The sequence below is a fragment of the Lottia gigantea genome (genome assembly GCF_000327385.1).
Source record: "Lottia gigantea unplaced genomic scaffold LOTGIsca_25, whole genome shotgun sequence".
Classification (NCBI taxonomy): Eukaryota; Metazoa; Mollusca; class Gastropoda; family Lottiidae; genus Lottia; species Lottia gigantea.
In genome coordinates this window covers 2,538,734-2,565,018 of record NW_008708752.1, presented here as the reverse complement: position 1 = coordinate 2,565,018, position 26,285 = coordinate 2,538,734, and the positions used below count along the sequence as shown (strand labels likewise).

The window sequence follows — 26,285 nt, the reverse complement described above, 5'->3', positions numbered from 1 at the left end:
CATAATGCGAACGAAGTAAATCTAAGCATCCCAATAATGCGAACGAAGTAAATCTAAGCATCCCAATAATGCGAACGAAGTAGGCCTAAATCTAAACATCCCAATAATGCAATCTTCATACATCCCAATAATGTACTCTAAATACATCCCAATAATGCAATCTACATACATCCCAATAATGCAATCTACATACATCCCAATAATGTACTCTAAATACATCCCAATAATGTACTCATATATAATATAGAACTATACATCCCAATAATGCAAGTTACGAACGAAGGCGAATGAAAACGAATCGAAAGGGCTTATTATGGCTCACGAAGCAAGGTAGATTTGACAACTAAAAACCTATCCGAAAGCAATGAAATGCATACACAATGTTACAAAATATACAATAAAACAGTCATTACCAAATTTGTTGTTCTCCATAGTCTGAATTCCTAATTGCAAAACATCGAAAAACGAAATGGTCCAACGTAAAAAACTGTATTTTCCCACAAACCGGAAAACGTGCAAATTATAGTCTCGATTATTTAGACGCTATTTTTAGAATTGAAGGCAAAGTTCGTTTTGAACCCTACATACATTATAAAACATTATAATAGTTTGAATTCTTGAATTTGCTCACTTTACTGATAAGCCAACATACTCTCATGACAATCCGAAACAGTGCTCCACAGTGTAATATTTGTCTTGTCAATTTCTAATGACACATGACATTATGCACATTCATTGAATCAATCAGGAGGTCCATATGAAAGCAATTAGCCAATAGCCATTGGTCATTATCTATATCATCTTCTAGGAGATAATGGGTTATCATTCTTGGTTATGAAGAATAAATCTTATACGATACATTTTAATGGTAAATCACCTAAATCAGTGAAAGTTTACACCAATGATTTAGAAATGTAAGTATGATTTAAGTGGCCCAGGAACGCCATCCACCAAACTGTGACTGGATCGACTTTTGAACCCCACTCTCTCATTTCTTAGTATTGAGTTCTGAAACGCCTTAGCCCATCACAGTTTTATGGTCTCTACTGGGTCATCCACATAATGATTTATGGACATGTCATTGAACTAGTCTCTTGAAATGGAAAAGGCGTGGAGTATTTTGTACAGGAGCAATAAACCAAGTTCCGACATGTTACAGCCAACAGGCACGCTTAAGACCACTCTACTGATAAGACTAATGACGCTATACTATGCGACTGTCATTTATTTTGTAAGCATAAAAAGATACAATATCACTTCATTGAGTAACAAACAACGAATCCAAATAACAAGAGACTACTAAATCCAACAATTGTATTTCAGGGGAGATTTTATCCGAGTTGGTGTTTGTTTCCCAAAAGACTCAACTCAGTTTAAGCTTGAGAGCTGGTATCCCTGGATAAACACTAAATATGCTCCATCTTATGCCGTGAACTCTATCGAAGAATTAGATTCGGACCTCAGTGGTAGAGCTTATTTCTGGGACCAAACTAATGGGTGAGTGCGTGATTTTCATTTGATATTCAAAATGAAAACAACCCCCAAATGGAATGACACAGTAGTTGTCTACAATCATAAGTGCAGCAATTGCAAAGGTTGTAGCAATCATACGTGTCAAAGTTGCAGAATTGGGACTGCTGGGGATGTATTCGAAAACAATTTTCAAGACATGCTTATCGACATTCCTGATCCCACTTTGGGAATTGTGGTTATTCGTCCTTTCATTCTATATTTGTCCACATCTAAGTGATGGTTGTAACCAATCCAGATTAGATTATAAGAAATCATAGATTTTTTCTTTTAGATTATTTTTTGTAAAGTTTATGTCCAATGAAACACGCGGTGACGATGACAGAAGAAACTGTCCCAATGGCAAATGTCCTAATTTTAAAATAACCAGATTAGATGGTGGGGACATTGCAGATTGTCTTACTACGGCTTATGGTCCATACAAAAAGAATCCAGAGGCTGCTGGTGGAAAATCAGACGCAAAACCTTGTACTACGTCTTCTGGATCTGTAAGTTCTTAATAGAATATCAGAAATATCTGCATTGGAAAAAATACGTTCTTGGAAAATCAGTTTCGCTTGTGTAAACAGGATGCCGGATTTTCATGGGTAATATTTGAAGATGAAACGCATTGTGCAATGAGGGAAATTTTGCCAGGACAGTGGCATTAGCCTATATATAATATGTCGTACTATCAGCGTTTTGTGTAATTATTCATATATAATTTTCAATGTCTTGACCGACTATAGTCAATTCTTTTCGGCAACATATTTGTGTTTTAACAGGGTATTGGTGCTGGTGAAACTCGATCCTCTGACTATACTCCATCTGATGAATCAACAAACTGCCCTGTAATTTCGACAACAGGTATGTTGATAAACTGTCCAATTACCATAATACCAACTGCAGTCTAGTACGATTTCAGCGTGCGTTACACATGTTTATATCTCTATGGATGTCCCATATGATTCATACATCATGCTATTTTAGCCATGTTATTTTAGTACCTCTAAGTAACAAAAGTTAGGGCATTGAAAGGCGTGGTTTTAAATAATCAAAACTAAATTACAGCTATTCCTATCTCTTCCGGTGCTCACCGTAGGATCATTCCTCCCCGAAATAAGTCATTTTGAAACGTATTTCACTTGAAAAATGTACTCAACGATAAAACATGAATGGATATTGAAACATACTCCACATAACGAGATAGTTCAGTGTGATCCTTGGGCCGAATGTTCGATCACAATTCCCTGTATGTCCGAGGTGAATGACGTCAAGATCAGTCGTAGATCACGTTGCCTCCCATTTCCAATAATTCCCCCCCCCCCCCCCCAACCCCCATGGTCTACCAATTCATCACCTTAGAAGCCCTGGTCAATAATATCATCTTACAATTTCAGATGTTGGAGACTTAAACGTAAAATATCGTGGTTGTTATAAAGATGATTGGAATTACAGAGATCTCTCGTTTCAAATGGTGAGGTATTTCACCTCCATGACTAGAGAGCTCTGTGTAGCTAGATGTCAACGTCTTGGGTATGTTTACGCTGGTTTACAAAAAGGTGACGAATGTAGGTGTGGTAACAATTTTGGTAAACACGGTGCTGATCCTACTGGTTGTACCAAGCCTTGCTCAGGAGCTAAAGAAATCATGTGTGGTGGTAACTTACGATCAGATGTGTTTGCCACTGGAAATCGTAAGTTTTTATTGGATTCGATATTTTTGAAAAATAGAAAAAAATCATGGATTTCCATCTTTAACAGAGATCCTTGGTTCGTTCGTCGATTATATCTATGTGACCTGATGCTGACAAGGTAAATTATTGAACAACTTGTACGATAAAACTCACGAATAGTATACCATGAAATCTCAACTTTTATATGTCGCTTAAGGATTATCTATGAATGATGGATTATGCCTGCCTAAAATGACGTAATTTCCTCAGAAAGTTAACGGTTATATATCAATTATATCAACAATACGAGGGATTTAAGAAAGAAAAATCTGGATATATCATAATGAATATTTGATTCTTGCTATCTTTCAGCTTTGCCACCCGAGCCTGCTCGATGTGGTCCTGGGTCACGAGGTATCATATTTGGACAGAAATGTTATTATATGGTATCTGAATTAAGGGATTATATGTCTGCACAGCGAGAGTGTGTTATTATGGGTGGTAACTTGGCTAGTGTTACGTCTGTTGATGAACAGGTATTGGACTAATTACAATGCCTTTTAAACCCATCTGTCATCATCATCATCTATATCGTCACCATCATCATAATAAGTGTAGCTGGAATATTTCAGCTGAGTGTTATCATCATCATCATCACCATCACCATCATCACTACCATCAGCGTCACAACCAAGACCTTGTTCCATAAATCATCATCGGCAGTAAGTAGGATTACACTTTCAGAATAACGTATCGGAATTTAATCTCCATCATCATCATCGTCATTACCATCATCGTAATATTACCAAATGTCGACGCCGCGTTTAAACCATCGTGAGTTATGAGTGCTTAGTTAGACTGGCACCACAATTGTGTCTTCTGATGGTTTCGGAATTCTATCCTATTTCATTCAGGATGCCGTTGCTGGCTATTTAAGACAAGGTAGTGGTAATGTTTGGTTTGGCCTGAATGATGTTACCATTGAGGGTACATTTGAGTTCGTTACTGGTGAACCATTGTCGTATAATAATTTCTTACCAAACGAACCCAGTAACTGGTGGAGCGCAGAGGATTATGGAGGTAGGCCCAACGTAAAGAAATATAGTCGTCTTGTGACCTGACTTACTAGCTGATAGAGCTTTTATTGCATTTAGTCTTGCTGGATTAAAAGTTTTCACAGCTCACCATCGAAATTTTAGTTAAAGTTAAGTCGACTCGTCTTTCCTTGCCATAGAAAAGAAAGTCAAATGCCTAGTTTGTGGTATTTTTGAAGAAATTTTACAATTTGAACAATTCTATTACTTTTGAAGACTATTTATTACATATATATTCAAGACCCATAAATATCATAAATATAAAATATTAAAACTTTATTGACGGCACATGCCACTTTATTGATTTATTAGTTTATTAATTTTAGTTATGAAATCTGATGCTGATTATAAATGGGATAATAGCGGTGCTGATGATAAAAGAAGATTTTTATGTCAACTACCAACAACTGTTTTGTCGAGCTCCATAGGTAATCTACTTCTCAGAATAATTATTTAAGAAATGGTCTTGGAGAGCCACCAGTATCATCGGCCAATCGTTTTCGTTATCGTTGAACAAATTATCTTGGCTAGGGGCACTATATAAAAATTTCATTTTCTAGACACAGAAAAATCGTGACAAATTGAATTAAACAGACATTTGCATGCGAGTAGCATGGTATTTTGTGAATTCAGATCCATCGACTCATCCACACATGCCTCTCTATTACATCTTTCTACGGTGTTTCATTGTAGCGTATAAACGTTGGATTATGGAACGAATTAATTGATATTAATTTGTCATTTTCGAACCAACACTTCTTTATAATCCTAATTCGGGATTTGTTTTGTAAATGTAAACACCGACTGAGCTAAGGGCTATATAGTAGGACAATTTTGATTGGTCGATTGGTATGAAAGGGGTCGTTTTGATTAAAATGCTCAAAATCATGCAAAACAAGTTCGATGAATCAAGCAATTGGGACATTTTATAAAGGTGACCGGACACCATTCCGTATTCTAGTTGCTTTCGAAACCTGTGACTGCTATTCTTATCTGCAGTCATCTGCAACTGATGATCGCTATGAAGTTCAGGTACCTTAAGTTTTGATGTTATTGCCTTGTAGAAAGCTGTGGTTTTGGTGGCAATGGAATGAAAATAGGATCCAGTGGAAAATGTTATGCTATAATCAATGGAGGAATGTCAAGAGAAAGTGCTGAATACAAATGTTTTACCCAGTTCGGGGTTTTAGCACCAATGACTTCAGACGCAGATAAGGTATGCTCTAAACTTCGTCATTTTCTGGGGTTGATTTGGGTCTTGAACTTGAATATACAAAAACAATTGTATGTTAATAGTCTTGTGAAATGCACAAAATCGCAAAACCCTTTCAAATATACCTCTAGAAAGGAAGGACGTAAAACTCCATTCATTTCATTTTCAATCATGCTATTTCAATTCATGTCAATTCTGTCATTATGTGCACTTCCACTGTAGAAACGGCACTGAGGAGACAACGTCTAGTAGGCTATTGGGCAACCCGACATGTTTTCTTTCAAAAGACAAGGTGTACTTTTTTTCCATGCGAGCTCCCCGCCTGCGTTATATTGAAATAGTGATAGACTTCCAATCTTATTACATTTTTGAAGGTTAAATCTTCATTTTCTCTAAGAATGTAATCACCATATTTTCTTGTTTTAGAATGAAATCATCAGTCATCTATATAAATTTGGAATACAAATGGATTATTGGGTAGGGGAGAAAAAAGACAATGATTTCGCAGGTATGATTTTTTTTGTTTTTTAATTTCTTAGCCATATCATATCATACTTTTTTTTATTGTACACAACGTTTCCACAATTTGCATTATTATCATCAGGTGAAAATGGTGATGACAATGTAAATTGTTGAAACGTTGTGTACAATAACACCCAGGAGTAGTATACCATGATATTGGGTTTCGTTATTTAATGTTATTTCTACCTTAAGGATCACTGTCTTCGGGTCAATAGAAATATTAGGTTTGGGAATTTTATATTTCAAATATACACTCCACGAAAATTGGCCCACTTTTCGGACTGACAATTTACCCCATGTAAAAAATATCTAAAAAGATCAAAGTATTTTACATCTAAAAATATCTAAAAGTATTTTACATCTAAAAATATCTAAAAGTATTTAACATCTAAAAATATCTAAAAGTATTTTTCCAGGTATTAGTATTTTCATCAACCCATAGGCAAACTAAGACTCTCAGAAGCTGTAGTTGATATTGCAATTCATACGAAAATAATTGGCAAGACAGACTGTAAATAAACTTCTTACAAAGGTTACATAATACAGCAAACATCTTAGAAGAACTTTTTCAATAAAGAAAGTACATGTAATATTTGTTCAATGATCTTCGTTTGCTAATGATTTAAAACGGAAAAAATTCCAGATTTTCTCCATAGGATTCCGTTTAAATTCAGCTTTTGAGCTATTTTATTGATATTTCAAAACATGCCAAGAAAATCAGTATACTTCCACTTGACATATACATGTACTTGTTTTTATGAAGCAAACATACATCCGTACTTCCGTGTTTCATGGTTTATGTTAGGTTGACTAGACTTGAAAAGCATTGACGAAAAGCATTGTTATTGTTGCATTTGGAATTTCTTTTCAGAATTGGTTTACAATCAACTTTTTAAAACGAACTATGTTGGAGCCTGGGATAACAATGGCGCTGTATGTTTATTGGGTTAGAATCATGTTAATAAGATTTTACATGCGCAAATTATTGACGAATGAATACACCATAATACCTGCAATATAATGTTGAAGGTGTAAAAATCGTTAAATGCCATTAGCAATATATTCCGCAGTACCTTATTTAGTAGAGGCAATGGTCGATATTTCTGTTCTTAGAAACATAAGGAAGCATATATATGAAAGTTGTTCTCAGTGGCGTTTCTTAGAATATTGGGTGGAGGCGCCGAGTAGGTGTCACAGAATTGACAAGGGGGGCCACAGCACTAGGCGTTTAAGAAATCAGTATGATCAAAAATTTGAAACCCGATTTCTGGCCATGCCATCACTTCCCCCCTGGGTGGCCATAGAAACGCCACGGATTTGTTCTTGCAAATGACCAAATTCAGTAGTAGTATGAGAGAGAAAAATATCATTATTGTCCAAGTTTTCAGAAGCAGAATGCGGATGGTAAATTTGTACTGATGATGGTTATTATTTTTCAGGTAACTCTGGAGTCTGTCCTCAAGGTATGTTTTCGTTACAATATATCCACAGAGACATATCGGCTTGTCTAAAACCATGAACTTTATCTTGAGCAACATTTGCCATTGTTTATACTAAATTCTCGAGCAATACCAGTCAGCAGATTGTGGTTATGAGAATGGCAGTTTTCTGTTGTCAGAAATGTGTTATTGTAATGTAGATGTTACTATGCGTGTGTGTGAAAATCTTCCCTATTTCTTCTTATACCTTGATATTATGGGACAATTTTCTGTTGTGATTGGATTGGATTGTACATATTGTGAAGGTAGGAAATCTTATATTGGGCCATATCATCTGATAACAGTATTACATTCCACGAGGAGTGCTTGCCCGAATTACAGTTTTTCTCACGAGCGTCATTGTTTTTAATTCTGTTTTATTTTCAGGATGGGTTTCGTTCCAAGGATCCTGTTATCTGTATACCAGTAAAATAGTTGGTAATTATGAAAAAGCTCAAGAACTGTGCAACGGGTAAGTTCTGTGGAATTGTCTCTTTTTAATCTGGACCTTGGTGGTCATACTCCAAAAAAAACAAATAAATAGTCGAACTATCTGATATAACTCACATAATCTATATGATTGAAGACAAATCAATGTCTGGTATTAATTTTGACGAGCTTAATCTTAAGACTATCGGTGTGAACAATTGCTAGGATACATTCCATTCCAACTATCAATATAATTTTTTAAAGCCGGCTTGAAAGATATTGACGTATTGACTCCAGTCCGTCCGTTCGTCAACATCTCTGTTAATACCAATAAAAGCTACATTTTCATGTAACGTTTTAATCCAATGATCGTATGTGTATTTGGGTTGATGGGTTCTTCGAAGGGACGTCGTTGAAACGATTTATAAGAATCAGGGTATGCTTATGTCAATGTTTTCATAAAAGTCGATGATGGTTCAACTACGTTTTTCAGATTTGCCGCCCTTAAAGATGGGTTCACTTATTTTCATTTATGAAAATGAAAATGCTAATACTTATATGAATAGAAAATAGAGGTGTTCTAATGACTTGGACAAATACCAGTTTGTCTCACATGTCCATAATTAGCTAAATTAAAAGAGAATTACCAGCTAAATTCCAATGAGTGACCGATCAAGATAGGTCAAGAAGTCTTTTTTTTTGTTTATTCCGACTGTATATACATGGACATTTATGATTGGTTGAAACTCTTAATTATATGCAATAAGAACATAATAATATGATTAAGCATACATGATAATTCATTAGAAATACCAACTAATCCAATAGTTTAGTTAATTTGGCACTAAAAAATAAGAAAACCCATCTTTAATTGACCAAATCAATACATGTTAAAATAAACATTAAAGAGGTTTATGGTTCCTAAAATACCGCAGACGAGTTGCAAATTGTCAATATTTTGATTACATGTTTATGAGTTTTTACCCAACATTATGTAAATATCAAAATGACCATTGATTACCGAGATATTGATTTGACATTAACGTTTTATGCTTTTTTGATTCCAAAAATCATTAGTTTTATTTTTACTTGCTGTTGTGGACTTATTTAACCTTGTCTGGTAAGCGGTCTTCATTATTACGATCGCCATCATTTCGACCAATCATACCTTCTCAGAAACGGGATATTTAAATCAGTAACAGTGTTCACATCCCACTGTCGAAATTTGAGCCTTCAAGTCCATGTGTGTCGAGAATTATCAGCGAGTGACATAAATTTTCGTACAATTCTAGGATATTGACAATTATTCAAGACCCAAATCAACACCCGAAAATGTCGAATCATGGCCTTTAAATCAAACGTTCGGTTCCATGCCATCTTTTTTCTTTGTTTTTTAAACTTAGTAAGTTTCGTTTTAAACACTTTCAGTGGCAACAGTAACCTAGTAAGCATTGAATCTAAAGAGGAAAATGATTTTGTCTTCAATTTCGTTAAGAAATATGATGGTAAAGGACAGAACCTGTATTTAGGTTTGTATTTGGTGATATTTCTTTCCAACAATCGGTAAAGAGGTTCAAATAGTCATCGTCGAAACGTTGCAACTTCGTACGTATGCTTTGAATGCAATAGCCACTTTTCTTGTATATATTACGGAATGCAGCGATTCGTACTCAAGTGAATACAGCCATATATCCACCAAAGACATTGTGCCTTTGTGTTCATAGACTTTCTGTCAAGGCCTCTGATTGATTGTATTTGCTGGAGTACAATCCAATAGAAATTTCCATGAAAAGTGACTATTACAGTCGTATACGCTTGCATTGAAAAAAAAAACCAAGGGAACAATTTCAAATATAAAAACGTTTATCCAACTTCGGATGAGTTGTACCATGGCCTGAAAAAAATCCTAATTGTATCTTTCATTGCATTGGATTGTATCTTTCATTGCATTGGATTGTATCTTTCATTGCATTGGATTGTATCTTTCATTGCATTGGATTGTATCTTTCATTGCAGGATATCGGTATTCCAGTATGTTTGATAAGTTTAGATGGACGGACGGTTCCACGTCGGAGTATTCCAATTGGGCAGATGGAAATGGAAAAGCAAAAGTGTCTGGTGGAACTTGTGCTAGAATGAGATCCTGGGATACGGAGCATAAATGGGAAAATACAAATTGCGATGATAGCTGGCTTTTTATAGTGTGTAAAGCCAAGATGGGAAATTAAGATATCTAAATCTAACTTTTGGCATCCATAAAGGCAGTCACAGACCAAAGTCAATTTTGTGTTCTCATAATTATATACTCAAAAGACAACTATGGACCAAAATTAGATTTTTTTTTCAATTGTATACGCACTAAAATTCTGAATCTAACTCATAATTATATACTCAAAAGACAACTGTGGACCAAAATTAGATTTTTATTCATTTGTATATGCACTAAAGCTCTGAATCTAACTCCTTGTATAATCAAGAGACAACTATGTACCAAAATTAGATTTTCATTCAATTGTATACGCACTAAAACTCTGAATCTAACTCATTGTATAATCAAGAGACAACTATGTACCAAAATTATATTTTTATTCAATTGTATATGCACTAAAACTCTTAATTTGATTTAAAATTGTAAACAAAAGGACAACTATGGACCAAATTCAGCATTAAAAAAGTTAATATTTGAATGTTTTTTTTTTAATGTAAATACACTGAGTCTAAGCTTTAAAAAGTGACATGTTAGGCAGGAAATATTTGAAAGGACAGAGGATGTCCGATTTCAGGTACACTTACCGATTGAAGAAGCTATAACTTTTTGAGTATAGCGATAAAGGTGCATAAAAATTGATCTTTCTTCTTAAAGGTGACATTTCAAATTGTCCTAATCGCTTATATACCACGCTTAAGGCGACCCCAACACGCCCTGTGCTAATTTTCCGTTACAGTAGCAGTGTAGTAAGAACGCCTATCTTGTGTAACGGGGTCTTAACAAAAAATCCATATTTAAGAAAGGGTTTATAAATTGACATACATCTTTTAATGGAATTTTGTGTCAAATGAATAATTTTGAAAAAGAAAACAATTGAATAAACCTTATGAAGGTTCTACTTGTACTGTAGTCTTAATGAGTTCTCAAAAGAGCTTTCGAGTAGATATTCTAGGGATAACAGACTGATATAATATGTATATCAAATAGAATAATTATACCAGGGCATTCTGCTGAGAGCGTTTTAAACTATTGATGTCGAAACCAGACTTGACTTTTGTAACAATGTTTATTCAGAAAGTGTACACAAACAAATGCAAGGGGTGAAACATGTTCTGATAATGTTAGTAAAACGAATCAAAAGTGAAAAAAGAAAATATGTAAAGTGGCCCTTACACCATTGCAATTACCAGGTGTTTATGGTTGCTAATAGGAATAGCGGTCATTAACTTCGAACTCAACTCTTAATGAATTTTGAGTTAAGTTCAGACTTTTATTATTCGCAACCATACGCAACTAGTAATCGCTAAGGTGTGGAGGAACCCTTTAGATTATAATGGAAACGAAATATATCATTTATGTAATCTAATCATATATATAATAGAATCTAATAGGAATCATCGAAAGCTTCTAATAGGGAGGGAATCACACACATGTACTTACAATGTTCACAATAATAATTGTATGAAATGTTACTAAAAATACTTAGTTCTTCGCGCGAAGAGGTAACGTAAATCAAATTTTAGCAGCTAAGTTTTCGAAACATCGACAAAATAAGAAACCACATGAAGACAGTTCTTTCTCAGAAAAATAATTTCTTGGAATTTTTTCAAAAATACTTTCTTTGTTTCATGGTGTTTTATTTTCCGATTAATAAAATACAGTCATTGTTATCAGATTGAAGTTTTTGAGTGTTGTCCCTTAAGCATATTGACAAACAGGTTTCTTTGCTGCAGAAACTGGAATATTATCCCAGTGGTTATAGTCTATGTACAATTTATTGTTTTTAGGTTTACATCCTCCACAAACCCTGTTCGTTTCGCCTCCGCAATAACCAACTACCACACTATCGTTAAAGCTCCTGGTTATATTGTGGACAAATCCAGAACTTTTAGCTTCCCATGTGGTATCATTTCTAACTTTAAATCCAGTCCCTCTAAAATCAATTTCGAATTTTCCAATAACTCCACAGGCATCCGGAGGAATGCTTGCATAACAGTCTGCAGCATGGCCAAATAATTGGCTTGACAAAGAGGACTGAATATACCCACTTACCAGGGCTACGGTCATGGTATTGGTCCTCAATTCAACTTTAGAAATGGAGGACGTACCCACCGTGGAGTAGTAGCTACCAGTATCTACCTTTTCACAACCATAACCTCTGGTGTATATCGGTGTGGTAGCTGTATTATTGTTAATTAAGGTTATGTATGACACGGTATCCATCCGTAGTTCAATTTCACAGAAAACCTTCATTGTTTGGTCCAAAGGGATTACGTATACCCAATACTCGTTGGATACTGCTGTTCTATCACAATAAGCCACTTCGTCACAACTTGAAATCGGAACGCATTCGAATTCTGGCCAATTTCCATCGATATTACAAGTTACATTAGCATTAGGACGATATAACGGCGCACATGGATAATTTACAATTTCGTTGAATTCCCAAAGAATGTGCTGATTAAATGCGTCAGCGTTAATATTCTCCACATTTGGTATACCAGTACATCCAATGACTTCACAGTTCTCTCCTGTTTCCTTTGCAACACATAAGGTATTGCTTGGACAAGTAACATATTGGCATCCTTTGGCAATGTTTGCTGGGAAAGATTGCACATCCGCAAATATATACATTTGGTCAGAGATAAATATTCCTTCTCTGGAAGAGTTCAGCTCGCAATCGTCATTGTTCCAATTTATTGACTGGCACAAAGACTGCCTTTTACACAGAGCAGCACATTCCATTAAACCCATGGGTCCAAAATGTTTGATAGATTTTTGCTTCAATTTCTTTCCGTCGATTGTGCCTCGAACCTTTTCTGGAATATTTGATCGGTCAATGCAATAATCTAAGCAATTTATGACACACAACGTTGATAGCAACCAGAATACATATATTACGATCAGATTCATTGTTTTTTCGTTGTGTGTGTTCATTATATCCAAATCTGAAATGTTTAAACCAAGTAACTAAACAATAAAAGTCTTTCAAACAAAATCATCGCTCCTCTTTTCGCGTGACAAATCGATTTGTGGAAGCGCGTAGGCGCAAGTCACTCTCGAAGAATCTGGTAAATTTATCCCTCAAGCTGATTAATGAAATATAATAGACTTAACATGGTGCATATTTTGGGGCAAAACCGTATAAAAAAATCATATTTTTATATTTGTAAGAAATGAAGTTAGAGTACAAACCACTGCCACTGATATCCTGACTGCCACTGATATCTCTCCCTGTCTGCCACTGATATCTCTCCCTGTCTGCCACTGATATCTCTCCCTGTCTGCCACTGATATCCTGTCTGCCACTGATACCCTGTCCCTGTCTGCCACTGTGTTGAGTTACCTGTTTTCGTCAGCAAGGTAAGAAGCACAAAGGGAAGACGTAAATTTTCATTTTGTTTAACAACAGTTCAAGTGATTTCGTATAACTTTATATAAGAAAATGTTTAGGAACAAACATGTATATAACAAACGTCAAACTAACAAAGAAAGACGTTTATTGATTTAAAGATACTTGATAATTGTTTTACGCTGATAAAGGGATATAGCATTATTTTGTTTTATGTATTAAAGGTTAATATTTTTTAGTTTAACTGTTGAAACCATTGTAAAACGTCTTTTCAATCTACTATAAATAGGTTTATTGCAGTGTTTCTTTTCCATGACTACCCTTGTGGAATAGTGTAGATTTGTGTTGTTCTGTGGTGAAGAGTTTCGCGTCAACAGTCAATTGACTGAAGAGTAGATTAAAGTGGTTGCAAAATAAATATATGTAATTGAAATCACGAAAGCAAAGGGCGATGAGAAAATGTAGTTGTGGAAAACTTGCATGGTCAGAAATTAATATAACTATCAGTTGCGGAGCCAAAGGGGTTGAGGCAGAGGGGGCAGTCGCCTCCCTCGCAGCCCCGAAAGGATGTTTTTCTGGCAAATATCTCATAACAAGGTTAGAAATTCGGGCAATCTCAGATATTTCGCACAAACGGACGTAAACTTGGCTACGCCACTGATCACTATGAATGCTGTTGCCAAAGGCATTTATTCTATTTCTTTCTGGAATTGGAGGAGCATAGTGTACCTAATGAATCATACAAACTCCGAGGTTAATCAATATAAATAAGTTTACGTTTTGGACTTTATCTGCGAATTCTATCGATTTTATATTTGAACTGAAATAATGAGCTTAATGACGTTCTTAAGAATAAAAATCACTTTATGTTCTTAAAACTTCCACATGCTTTATTAAAGAGACAGATTGACTATTTTGGGGGGTTGATTTTGGTCTTGAATATAATATGTAAATAGTCAGAAAATATCTCAAACTAGGGGGGTTACCTCATTTCTATAATAAACCTAAATATATGATTTACACACGTTGTTGACCAAATTATATGTTAGAATAGACCAAATCAAGTCTATTTTCAAAAAATTTCTTGTGTAAGAACTTTATCAGAAGTTCAGTATGAGACTTGTGCCAATGAACACATAACAGTCGGATTGTTAATCTCGACCTCGATAGTTGGTTTCGTATGTTGTCTCGGTTGTTCATTTTGCTAACGAAGACAACATTGATTTCGTTTCGATTCCCCGTGTTAACAATGCAGGTGGAGAGACTGACAAGGAAAAGGGTGACCAGGGGTCCCACAACAATTATAAATCGAAAAACAGTAGGCTATCTATCTTCATTATCCTGGAAGGTGTAGACGAGGACATCTCGTTTCAGGCAGAGCCGTATCTCTATAGACGAGATTAACTGTGGTCTGTGTATAGGTAAGGTTACGTCCCTTTAATAAATTCCTCGATTATCGTTCTTTATAGGAGCAGTTTGTTTACGTTAATAAATTAATATTAAAAACTTTAGTATTTCAATTTATTGCTTACATTCTATTTTAACAGCAAATTTTTATGGTAAAATATTAGTATTTAATAAAAAATGTAGGTTTATAGGAAAATAGATACAAAATATTCCAATATTTTACATAAATGCTCCCTCCCTGTCTGTACTTCCGGTAGCCATTATTATTTTTAGCGTCCGTTGCGACGATGTCAACTATGAAAATTAATCTGATTGAAGAGAATTTCTATCAAAATCAAGATATTCTGTGGATTTTGAAGAAGTCAAAACACATCGTTGAAATTTTAAGATAGATTTAGGATTTCGGTTCCTCATATCAAGTTATTTTTGTGTTTTATAACTTGTTGACATTTTTTTGTCATTTATCTTGTGGGTATTGTGGAATTTTGACTTGTCATAGACTGTTAGACAATCGATAAGGATATTCAGCGAAACGAAGAATTTGATTGTTTTCTTTCTAAAAATTTATTTGTATTATTAACATTGATAACTTTGTGATTGATTGGATATAATGTGTTACTTTTCAATCTGGAAACTTAACATTGAACCAACAAAAATAAAATACTAGCAATGTAAAGTGCTCATATCTGTTTCCATTTAAGGTAGGTTTATGATTTATCATAATCGTTTCACCTTTGAGGGGATGGCTAGCTATCATTATGCTTGATTCTTCCTCTGGTTGATGCCCACACCTTTATTTAAAACTGATGTGGAAAACTCGCAATCTAAAGTTTGGTACTGGTACACGATTTTGTACGGCGCTAACTCATCATTTTTGTCTCACCTTCTCCTTCTTGAAATTGATTTTTTTTATAACTTGATAATTTTCCTTCCAACATGAAACCATCTAACATATCATATTACTTTTAAAAACCATTGGAATTTAAAAAAGACAAAAATTTAAGTGCAAAAAAAGTTTCCAACAGCAATTATCAATTTTTAAGTTGTATTCTGGTTTATCAGGAATAGTACTATGATAATAAAAAGCATGTTAAAATTCATTTTTACTTTTGTGTTTGTTAGCATTTCATAGCACCTTTTGTAAATTTCTAAAAGTCTTGGAATGGCCAAACATTGTCAACATAAAACTTGCTTTGCATATGAAGTGGTTAATCTTAAGTAAGAAGAGTTTAAACCAATTAGTAAGCTTAACTAATTAGAATTTTAACAAATGATTTAATCTTTTTAATCTTACTCACATACCCTCTTGTCAATCTGCCATTAAACTGTATTTCATTTCAGGTTTATTTATTAATGACATTTTATGAGAAATAAGTTTGCAATGTTTTGAATGCAAAGTAAGTCAATAACTTTTTAAATTCTTAATTTATAACTGGGAATTTGGTTGATCTTGTGACAGAAATAATCTAAAAGCAACTGGATTTATTACAACTGCTAGCATCTTGATTTATCTGGAAGATCAACAAATAAAAACCAAATTCTCAACCCAAAGATTCACATTTATTATTCATCGCAAAATATCAAATAAGGTAACACTATAAAGGTTATCCACTGAAACTTCAATAATTTAGGAAATCAAATTAATAGGTTGTTCAAAACAACGGGTGAACGGGTTTTTTTTAATTTTGATGTGATTCCAATGATAAGATAGGAAGAAATACCAGTACCTAAAAGTTTGATTAAAAACTAGATCAACATTTTCTTAGCAAGTTTATTGTGATATTGGATTTTGTAGCCAACACAAACTTGTAATGGTCCAAAATTTATTTCAGAAAACTAAAATGGCTACTGATACTGATCATATGCGTCCAGCCTCTGTGCTGACTAGGGGCGTACAAATTACAGAATTTAAAGAAACCAATGTGAATCCTGAACCAGTGTTTTTAGAAGAGTCGGATGTTTTACTGGAACAGTATCTTTCTCCAAGGAAATTAGTAAGTTTAAGCTTGATTTTTGAACCTCAAAGCTTGAAGCTTAAATATTAGTACATGAAATTCCATGGCTCATTACATATCACGGAGTCCATGATGCATTGAACACTTTATTGTGTGAGTGACCTTGGTCAAATTTGATTGGATTCTTTACATCATCGTGAAGATATTTTAACCAATGAAAAGTATTATTACTTTGCAGTGACCAAATGAATTATGAACATAACTCAAAGGGAAATAATTGATCTCAAATGACAAAAATTAAATTTTTTTCAATTAAACTCAAACACCTTCTCCAGACAACATGTCTTTGTGTACCATCAATAACTGATGTTGTCCTCCTTATTTTAGAAAATGTTAACAGGGGTAGATAATTTAGAGGAAGTGACATCATTAGAATTAAAAGTAAATACCACAGAAACTAGTTTAGGAAATTTCGGTTCGTTATTACCGAATTTAACCCAGTTAAAAATGTCAGATAGTGTAATACATTCTATAAGGTAAATTTATTTAGATTTTAGCTAAATTACCTATTTCTTATTTGATATCCATGACCCTTTTCAGAGTTAAAATCAAACTTAAAGTTTGTCTGCAATTCTAAAGTATTAATGTCCTAAAAATCTCTTTTTATCATTGATAACGACTGCATTAGGTTGCTGAAATTTTTTTGAAAAATATGTGTAGGAAACTTTCAATTAGGCTACCAATTTGTCATGGTTTATCATTCATAAAATACTTATGACAGGAATGTTTTCTTTTTGACAGAGATATAGGGTCCTCATTAAGAGGTGTGCGTGTATTATGGATGTCACAATGTGGTTTAAATGAAGTAGATGGTATATCCTCTATGACAAGCTTACAAGAGGTGTATTTACCATACAATGAAATCTCTGATATAAGCGCACTCAGTATGTTAGATGATTTACAGATTTTAGATTTAGAGGGGTGAGTAGTTCAAGGGTTATTTATTACATAATATAAGGTGAGATAGAAATTAGGCCCATGATTAGTACAAGCTTAGTTAAAGCTTAAAAAAAGTACTAAAGTGGAAGTAGGCACCTTTGATTTGGCGTATTTTGAAATATAGCTTTATAGTCTAAAATAAACAATTTCATAAAACAATGATAACTCCCTATATTAGATTAGAAGAAAAAGCAAGAATCTTCACAATGTCAATCTATTACAAACTTTGTCCTATGTCTTGAATGCAATAGCCACCTTTCTGGTATCATGAAAATTTGTAAATGAAGCGAAATGATAGGATTGTACACAAGAGAATACAGTCAATCAGAGCCCTTGACACAATATGACAAATTGTTTACAAATTTTCTGTCGAGGACTCTGATCAGCTGTAGGCCCTATTCTCTGGTTTACAATCCAATCAAATTGTTTCATTTACAAATATCTGTGATTCAAAAAAAGGTGAGTTTTACAATGTGAACAGAAATTGATCATATAACTGTGTAGAAAAGGAACCATTAAAATTTTTGGATGGAAATCTTGCTGACTGGCATTAAAAGATTTGTAAATAAAACCAACTGTTTCAAATTTCAGTAATAACATAGATGATATAGCTCAGATGCAGTATTTAGCTTTATGTGATAAATTAACAAGGTTAACTATAGAGGGAAATCCTGTTTGTACCATGAGAACTCCAGATAGCGAGGAGGTAAATAGTTTAATTCTACTGAGAGTTGCCTCCCTCTTATGTAGGAATGGAAATGACCACATATGAGTGCCCAGATTGGTGGGTTCTGCATGTTCTACATTCATGAAATTAACAGGACATTCAATAAAACTTCACAAGTGCCAAAAAAAAACCAGACTGGTGCAGAAAGAATTCAAAATAGTGGAGAGGGAAATTTTTGAATGTGACATCTGATTCTGTACCGTTTGATTGAGGCAAGAATTGGAACGGAACCTGATCAGAACTCACCAATCAAGTGTTACAATTTGTATTCAGCTTGTTTATTGCTCTTCTGCTCTTAATTAGGCTAATGTAGATTGCGCTTATTGATCACAATGGCATACTATATGCAATGATGAAATTTTGCCTTGACTACCACATTAGCCTACCCTTTTTGGATTCACATCTTAAGAGGTTTCAGTTTATCCAAACAACTAGATGTTTTGTCTATGTCAGCCCCTCATATCGAAGCAGGGGAAAAATCTGACAATACTATCTTGATTAATGCTGGAATCAATCCCCAAACCTCTAGGTCCTAACTCATTCAGACACCAAGTCCACTATTAAAACTTATGATTTATTGTCTTATTTGTTAGCAAAACTATAACTATAGAGAAGAGGTTCAGAAGATTTTACCTACTGTTGAAATATTAGATGATGAACCCTTAGTCTCTGGATCTCAACCCTCCATGTCTATCAATGCTTTTGATGCTGATTGGGAATATTTAGAAGAACTTCAGAGAGATTCCTTATTTCAATCTCCATCAGAAGTTCCTGAAGAAACAGGTAAATTTTTAAGACTTTTTCAATCTGAGTGAAATTTGATTGTTTAATTTGTGGGTTATTTCACACATTCATGAAGATCATTTGTTAGATCTGCAAACAAAGAACCAAACTTAATATTTGCAATATATACAGTACAGTAATATAGATAAGGATGCAAACAGTATCGAATCTTCTAATAGATCCAGATCCAAAACTAACTACCATGACTACCAACTACTGATTAATATCAGCCTCTATTGGAAGTAGACCAACCTACACATTGTAAACAGTATACTGTTCTACCCCAATTAGGAGAATGTACCACTTAATATTCTTTTATTACAGCCACTTCCATAGAATCCACTCCATTACGTCCAGCAACAGCTTACAGACCTGGTTCAGCACTACGACCTTCATCAGGATTCCGTCCTTCATCAGCTTCTAGAAGACCTGCCACTATCAGTGGTAGACCCTCAACTAGTATCCGTCCTACAACAGCTTTTGCTGAACGTCCAGTGTCTAGTGGTATGTAGTCTCATAATCTGTGAAAATTGTCTTTTTCTGGAAGAAGTTGACAAACCCAGTTGCAGAGTGCCATCAGGTTTCTAAAAGTGAGAATGCCTTGCTTTGCTAATAACACCTTTCTATAAATGATGTCATTTAGATTGTTGGTAGAGTCGTTGTAGTATTTCCTCCTTTCTTCCTAGATGCTATAGATGGTATGAAAGATGGTGGTGCAAGTGTTTTAACACAAGGTGGCGTTATTTGTGGTAATCCATCCAGAGCGTTACGAGAGAGAAGAAAAATAACACAATCAAAAGATGAAGTAGAAACAGACCAGCAAGTAAGATGTTGCTCAAATTCCATAATTTTCTTTTGCATGACTACCATGAACCAAACTACCCCATTAGCTCATTAATTCATGGATGCAAGAATTTTGTTGTTGAAATTTTATTATCATGATGGTCATCTAGGAAGTAAAATTCCATTATGTTTCATTTGAATGACATATCTTTTAGGAATATAATGATGATATTGATAAAGAAAATGATAAAAGTATAGTTGATGAGTTAAAAGAATGGAGACAAGATCATAGCAAGTAGGTTGATAAATTGATGATTAGTTCTTTGATGATGATGTTTTCAATGTTTGATCAATGTTAATCAGATAATTTTTGTCTGTTTAGTCCAGCCTTTGTTTCTCAATGCACAGTTTTACAAAACAATATGAAAGGATTAGTAAAATGTTTCCTGAACAGTACATTGTTTGTTGTTCTGTACAGTACATTGTTTGTTGATCAGTATAGTACATTGTTTGTTGTTCTGTACAGTACATTGTTTGTTGATCAGTATAGTACATTGTTTGTTGTTCTGTACAGTACATTGTTTGTTGATCAGTATAGTACATTGTTTGTTGTTCTGTACTGTACATTGTTTGTTGTTCTTTACATTTGAACATTGATTTAATTTAACACTTCAGACGAATAGAACAGATCCAAGCATCAAAGAAGGCTCAAGTATTAGTGATAGACCACAATGATATTGTTGAAGAAGATGAAGATGCAGAACTGAACAGTCCACCTAAATCAGTCATCAATTTAAAAATCACAGAAAAACAGATGAGGCAACAAAAAAAGAAATCTTCAGGATATGGAGACAAGCAAGATGAAAGTTTTGAATGTATAGATGGTGAAAATGAGACAATTCGAAACATGCCCATGACTTCCAACAGTCCTCTCATCAGCACCAACTCTTCCAAATTAGGGGATATGCCATCTCCAGTACCAAAGACCAAATCAGACAGGTTGGTCAATTTTATTTACACTGCCTAGTTTATATGTCTGGCTCTATTACTAATTAGTTATTAGTTATATTTTAGCAATACAATATATCAAATATCTGTTGGACAGGGTTATAATTTAACAGGTAAAGTTGAGACCTGTTGGTACACCTTAAAAAGGTGGTCTATATCAGGACCTTGTCATTAGTATGACAAGTAGGGATCCTATCAATGGGCATACTAACAAACCTCTTTTTAATTTACAAAACGTCTTTGTTACATTTGTTATGGATGCTGAAAATCTAATTCAAACATATTATTTTCTCATTTCAGATATTCTAAATCCAGTTTACATCATAATAACCCTCAAAGAAATGAACCCCTCCCCTCTACATCACATAATGTTATACCAGCTTTATCTCAACCTAGACCCTTGATTAAGGGTGAAACTAGAATGAGACGACAACTTCCTCAAGTGCCAAGTTTACCATCAAAACCACCTGCACCAAGAGTGTAGTTTTGTTTTCGCGGTCCTTTAAAATGCCTCATAGAAGCATTAAAAACACAGAACATGGCCTAAAAATAAGGCAAAAATCTCAAATATTTTAGGGTGTAAATCAAAATTTGTTGCCTGCTTTCAACCTAATTGTAAGAGTGATTGCCCTAAAGACAAATATCACCACTGGACATTTTGAAAGTTTAAGTGAACATGACTGGTAAATACATCCAAATCAACAACTTATTAGATTGGGCCAAGTGAAATTGGGCTAAGACTTTGAGTTTTGGAGCTTGTACTTTGAGTTTACCATAAGGGCATGAAGATGTAATAGTTTGTAATAACCTAAAATGACTAGCAAACTGTTGCCTCAATGTTATATGAAAGCAACAGATTACATGAGCAGTATTATTCAAATTTTTAGCCTATTGTTTCATAGTTGGTACTAATGCCTGAAAAAGTAAGCTAAAAATAACAAGAACGCCAGAAAACCACAAAGATTATACTTACATATACAGTATAATTGTATAATGCGCACACTTTCTTCTCCAGCAGATATGTCAAGTAAATCTAAAACTTTATAGTCAAGGCAGAACTCTCGGTTGTTTTGGATTTCCTTCACTTAAAAGTGTGCGTCTACATTTTAAGATGAATTGAATATGCATTATGAGATTATAGATTGAATCTTATATATATCTATGGTTGTTTTCCATATACAAGTGTGTTGTGCTCAAGTATAATATATTCATATACCATATCAAATCATCACTATAACATAATTAAGAAGATCATATCACAGTTGGCGCATAGATAAAGGCATGGCATCAGTAAAGGTATGACGGAGCCTTGAAGTGAAGTGAGTACTTAGTGTATCACATAATGTTAAGAGCACAGTAGTTTACTTGTTTATAGATTCTATTTTCTCAATCACTTATTGTGATAGATAATAATCCATAGTCTTGATCCTGATTATTTTCACACTATGTTTGAATTGTGTGGTTACTATGGTTTTTTATTTCTTTATTTCGTTGTTTTCAATAGCGAGTCGGGTTTTCAATAATTTCCGCGTAAAATTCACTTTCATACGTGCATTTATAAGTACTTTAAAAAAAACCATGAAACACTATGAAATAACAATACGATGAATATTATAGAAAAAATTGAAAAGCAAAAAATGAAAGAAATTCAATGTTTTTTTTTTTATCAAAAAACCGAGATATTGCAAAACCAACAAGGGTTTATATGAGTTATCAATCAAACATAATGAAAAAAATTAAACAATTCGCTAAATGATGACCAAAGGTATAAAAATTGTGGGACGAGATATCCTTTTTTGGATCATATAATTTCGAACAATAATGTTGGCAATGATGTCAAACGGGTTCTAGTTGGGCCTGTTGATAGAAAGTTATGTTAGTTAGCTCGAATAAAACATTTGTCATGGGAACAGAGTTCTCCTTAAACACATTTGATCCATTAAGGTTATATTACGTCTTTGATAAGATAGATCGAGATGCATGTTAGCCTGAAGTTATGGATAACCGAATCTTATAGAAGTATAAATTTGTTGAAATTAGATAATATTAGAGATAAAGTTATTTATTACATGCGTGTTAATGTGTGTGTTATAAATTGTAAATATTATTGTTAATGTAAATAGAATGTAAATATTATGTATGTATTTATTTAGATTTTAATTTTGAAAGAATCCTAGCATTATTTACAAGACATAGTGCCTGTTATGTATAAAAATATGAAGTGACACTATCATGTTTTGTTTTGTTGTTTTGATGATGGTGGAGATATTCAAGGGAAAGATTCGTCAAAGTATTGGGTTTGCCTTGGTCACAACCACAACGACACTGGGGGCTGAGATATCGACTATGGTCACTTTCTGAGACAATCGGCTCCATTTGACTTGAGTACCGAGTCCTACCTTGACTGTATGGAAGACGGTTGTTGTCGGTCGCCTGGACTATTGAATCCCTGGACTCTAGAACATCGTCACTTAAAATTGGCTGGGTTATGAGTTTTCAAGCTCATGCCGCTTTAGGTTACTGTATAATATGAAGTATCTGGTTTTGGTCACGTCTTATACTTATGAATATAATAGAACTAAAACTCGTCCCTTTTTCATGAAGATCTGGCAGAATTACCGATATTTTAATTCCATTTCAACTTCATTACTTTCGTTCATCTATCATTCTCGATTCTCCAGACAAAAGGAGGTATGCCAATATCTGATTTACTTAATACCACTCTTATGTAATGCCAATTGATTATAGGATCCTGCTGGCCAGGCAGGTTCTTCTGGCAATACAGGAACAGTCCTGTTCCCCATCCCTCAAATTTAGGCTGGCCGAGCTTCCCCATACCCCAACCCATATAGCTTCCCAGAAAAATAAGGTTCTATGAACAAACTAAAAACGACAGTATGAAAATGCTATAACTACATAACTTTAATAATTAACAATATACGAAAGGAGCCAATGCCAAATAAAAGAGATCAATGAATGGGCCAATCATTGTGACTGTATTAGGTTGTATAGTGGTACATATAATTTGTCCATATCTGCACTGTACACTATCCAGTTGTCAAATATAACTGTACAACAACGATGATCTGTACACCAGGAATTGGCTAATACATGTCATCTGTACAATTTGATGTTTGTACAATACAATTGTAAACTTCAGTTCCAGTTTGAAATTATCGTTGTGCGTCGAAATTTATGTACACCATACACCATTATACGCCACCAGTATCAAGTTGTTGTTAAAACATACCGAACACGTTGTACAACATGTTGCTGTACATATTGTAATAATTATTAACAGCGCTGTAAACTGGCTGGTAAAAATTGTTGATCTCATCATTGTCGTACATGAAAAATGCTGGATCTGAAATAGTACAACAGCAATTTGTTCAACTTCCTATTTTTCGGGTCCAGATTACGCCAATGAAAATGGGCAAAGTCATGCACTGTGCAATGGGGTTTTTTTCATGTCAAGGTTAAGTTTTTCAACCAATGTAAAAGGTAGAAGAACAATCTCGGAAATACGACATTAGTAAAACTGAATTACTTTATTTGATTGTCCGTTCCCTTATTTTTGTGATACGTCACTTCCGTAATCTCAGAAGTCAATTTGAAAAACTGTATTGTATGTATTGACATCTGGCAATAAGCAGAATCGTTAGAATGTTCCAATAACTAAATTATGTCTACTTACGTAAGGGATAACTGAATGCAACAGCAACCATGGCGAAAAATAAAACGAGAGCAACACAGTTGGCCATTTTTAAGATAAACTGAAAGATAAACAAGTAATTATTAAGTCTATTAGAAGTTCCATTCCACGTTATTTGCAAATAAATCATTTTTTTTTGTTCTTTAAGGCTAAAAATATTGAGATAACCATGGATTGAGGATATACTTAACAGTACGTTCAGCATAAAATATAATAAACTTTGCATATAAGCAGATATCCCTTTAAACAAATATAGATATCAAATTCTTACCTTAGTGCGATAATGCAAACAAAACTTTGCTGAATACTGAAGATGTAATTCCCGTATAGGTTTGTTCGAGTATGATTTGCTGGTGGCTTCGATTGCTTATATACCTTAGTCGGAAAAATGGCGGACATCAAACGAATGTATTTATCATACTTCTTGACACTAAGAAGAATACGTCATGTCAACCATGTCACCCCCATTGTCATGTTAATTGTCTTTAAATATGACTAATCAGTACAAAAAGTTCTATACAGTGACCAGCGTAAAATATGTGTTAGGGTCAAATCCCCTTGACTCCAACAATACATATACATTTTCATTCCTGTCATTTTTCAGTCATGTACATTCCTTAAAAACAACATGCCTTGGGTGAAATTTTTTAACATTCTGATTTGCGCATTAATTCATATTTATAGTTTTGTCTATTGAGAGTGGTTTACATACCAATTCAATCATATTTTCCGAAGTTTTACACCAAATGCAAGTTTCCTGTTTACAAAATTTGTCTACGACCCGATTTTTTCACATTCATATTTGAATTTTTTTAGCCATGATTAGCAAGGAAAAATTACAAAATGGATTTGAAATTTGGCTTGAAGTAAACATTCTTTTTACAATATTTGTTGAAACTTAACTTTCAAACGACATATCCCAAGTAATATACACAATCATGTTCATGTATTTCAGTGCAACAACTTGCCGACTTTTAGCTTAACATGCCAATTCGCCAATTCTTTGCTGGGACCTGCCGCTGGTTGGATATTCCTTGAAATTGAGAAAACTCTGGCAGAACAAATTGCTTGTACCAAAATCATTTGCTGACATTATCATGTATTTCTGTTTTGACCAGGATCAACATTACATTGTGCAATGAGGGAAATTTTGTCAGTATTGCAGAGTTGGTCTAACATCATTTTCGAAAGATCTTTATCACAGCCTATAGCCAACATGCCAATGTGTAAGGTGGACTTTGTTCAATCACCCCATCGTGTGTGTATATCTGAGAAATTTGTAGCTTCTATTTGCATTATTTAGATTTCTTGTCTAGTAAAGGGCTTGTCACAATCGCAATACCATGTGGCTCGTCACGTCAGAGACGTTATTATCTGATAAGCCAAATGATTATCTTCTGGAACTATATAGGCATTGAATTTATTATTT

General features: G+C 34.2%; 3 protein-coding genes across 3 annotated transcripts in view; 2 read left to right on the top strand and 1 right to left on the bottom strand.

The window, feature by feature from the left end:
- The window catches only part of LOTGIDRAFT_160629 (hypothetical protein), a gene marked incomplete at both ends in the record, with an annotated part of 62,022 nt that extends 51,873 nt beyond the window's left edge, over window positions 1–10,149 (top strand). Inside the window, 17 exons of the mRNA XM_009055734.1 lie at window positions 841–914; window positions 1,324–1,497; window positions 1,805–2,018; window positions 2,295–2,376; window positions 2,910–3,206; window positions 3,558–3,721; window positions 3,818–3,907; window positions 4,100–4,265; window positions 4,606–4,707; window positions 5,344–5,495; window positions 5,919–6,000; window positions 6,886–6,960; window positions 7,454–7,477; window positions 7,654–7,758; window positions 7,880–7,964; window positions 9,350–9,450; window positions 9,938–10,149. Of these exons, the coding sequence (XP_009053982.1) occupies window positions 841–914; window positions 1,324–1,497; window positions 1,805–2,018; window positions 2,295–2,376; window positions 2,910–3,206; window positions 3,558–3,721; window positions 3,818–3,907; window positions 4,100–4,265; window positions 4,606–4,707; window positions 5,344–5,495; window positions 5,919–6,000; window positions 6,886–6,960; window positions 7,454–7,477; window positions 7,654–7,758; window positions 7,880–7,964; window positions 9,350–9,450; window positions 9,938–10,149 (2,199 nt within the window). The remainder of the gene's footprint in view (window positions 1–840; window positions 915–1,323; window positions 1,498–1,804; window positions 2,019–2,294; window positions 2,377–2,909; window positions 3,207–3,557; window positions 3,722–3,817; window positions 3,908–4,099; window positions 4,266–4,605; window positions 4,708–5,343; window positions 5,496–5,918; window positions 6,001–6,885; window positions 6,961–7,453; window positions 7,478–7,653; window positions 7,759–7,879; window positions 7,965–9,349; window positions 9,451–9,937) is intronic.
- Window positions 10,150–11,828: 1,679 nt separating this feature from the next.
- On the bottom strand, window positions 11,829–12,884 carry LOTGIDRAFT_160628 (hypothetical protein; the record flags this gene model as incomplete). The annotated part of the gene is made up of 1 exon (XM_009055733.1): window positions 11,829–12,884. One exon carries the CDS (start codon window positions 12,882–12,884, stop codon window positions 11,829–11,831), a length of 1,056 nt encoding a protein of 351 aa, XP_009053981.1.
- Window positions 12,885–16,730: 3,846 nt separating this feature from the next.
- Window positions 16,731–21,628, top strand: LOTGIDRAFT_160627 (hypothetical protein; the record flags this gene model as incomplete). The annotated part of the gene is made up of 10 exons (XM_009055732.1): window positions 16,731–16,883; window positions 17,232–17,380; window positions 17,646–17,825; window positions 18,435–18,549; window positions 19,164–19,353; window positions 19,678–19,857; window positions 20,040–20,176; window positions 20,352–20,431; window positions 20,812–21,135; window positions 21,445–21,628. 10 exons carry the CDS (start codon window positions 16,731–16,733, stop codon window positions 21,626–21,628), a joined length of 1,692 nt encoding a protein of 563 aa, XP_009053980.1.
- Window positions 21,629–26,285: the final 4,657 nt, after the last annotated feature.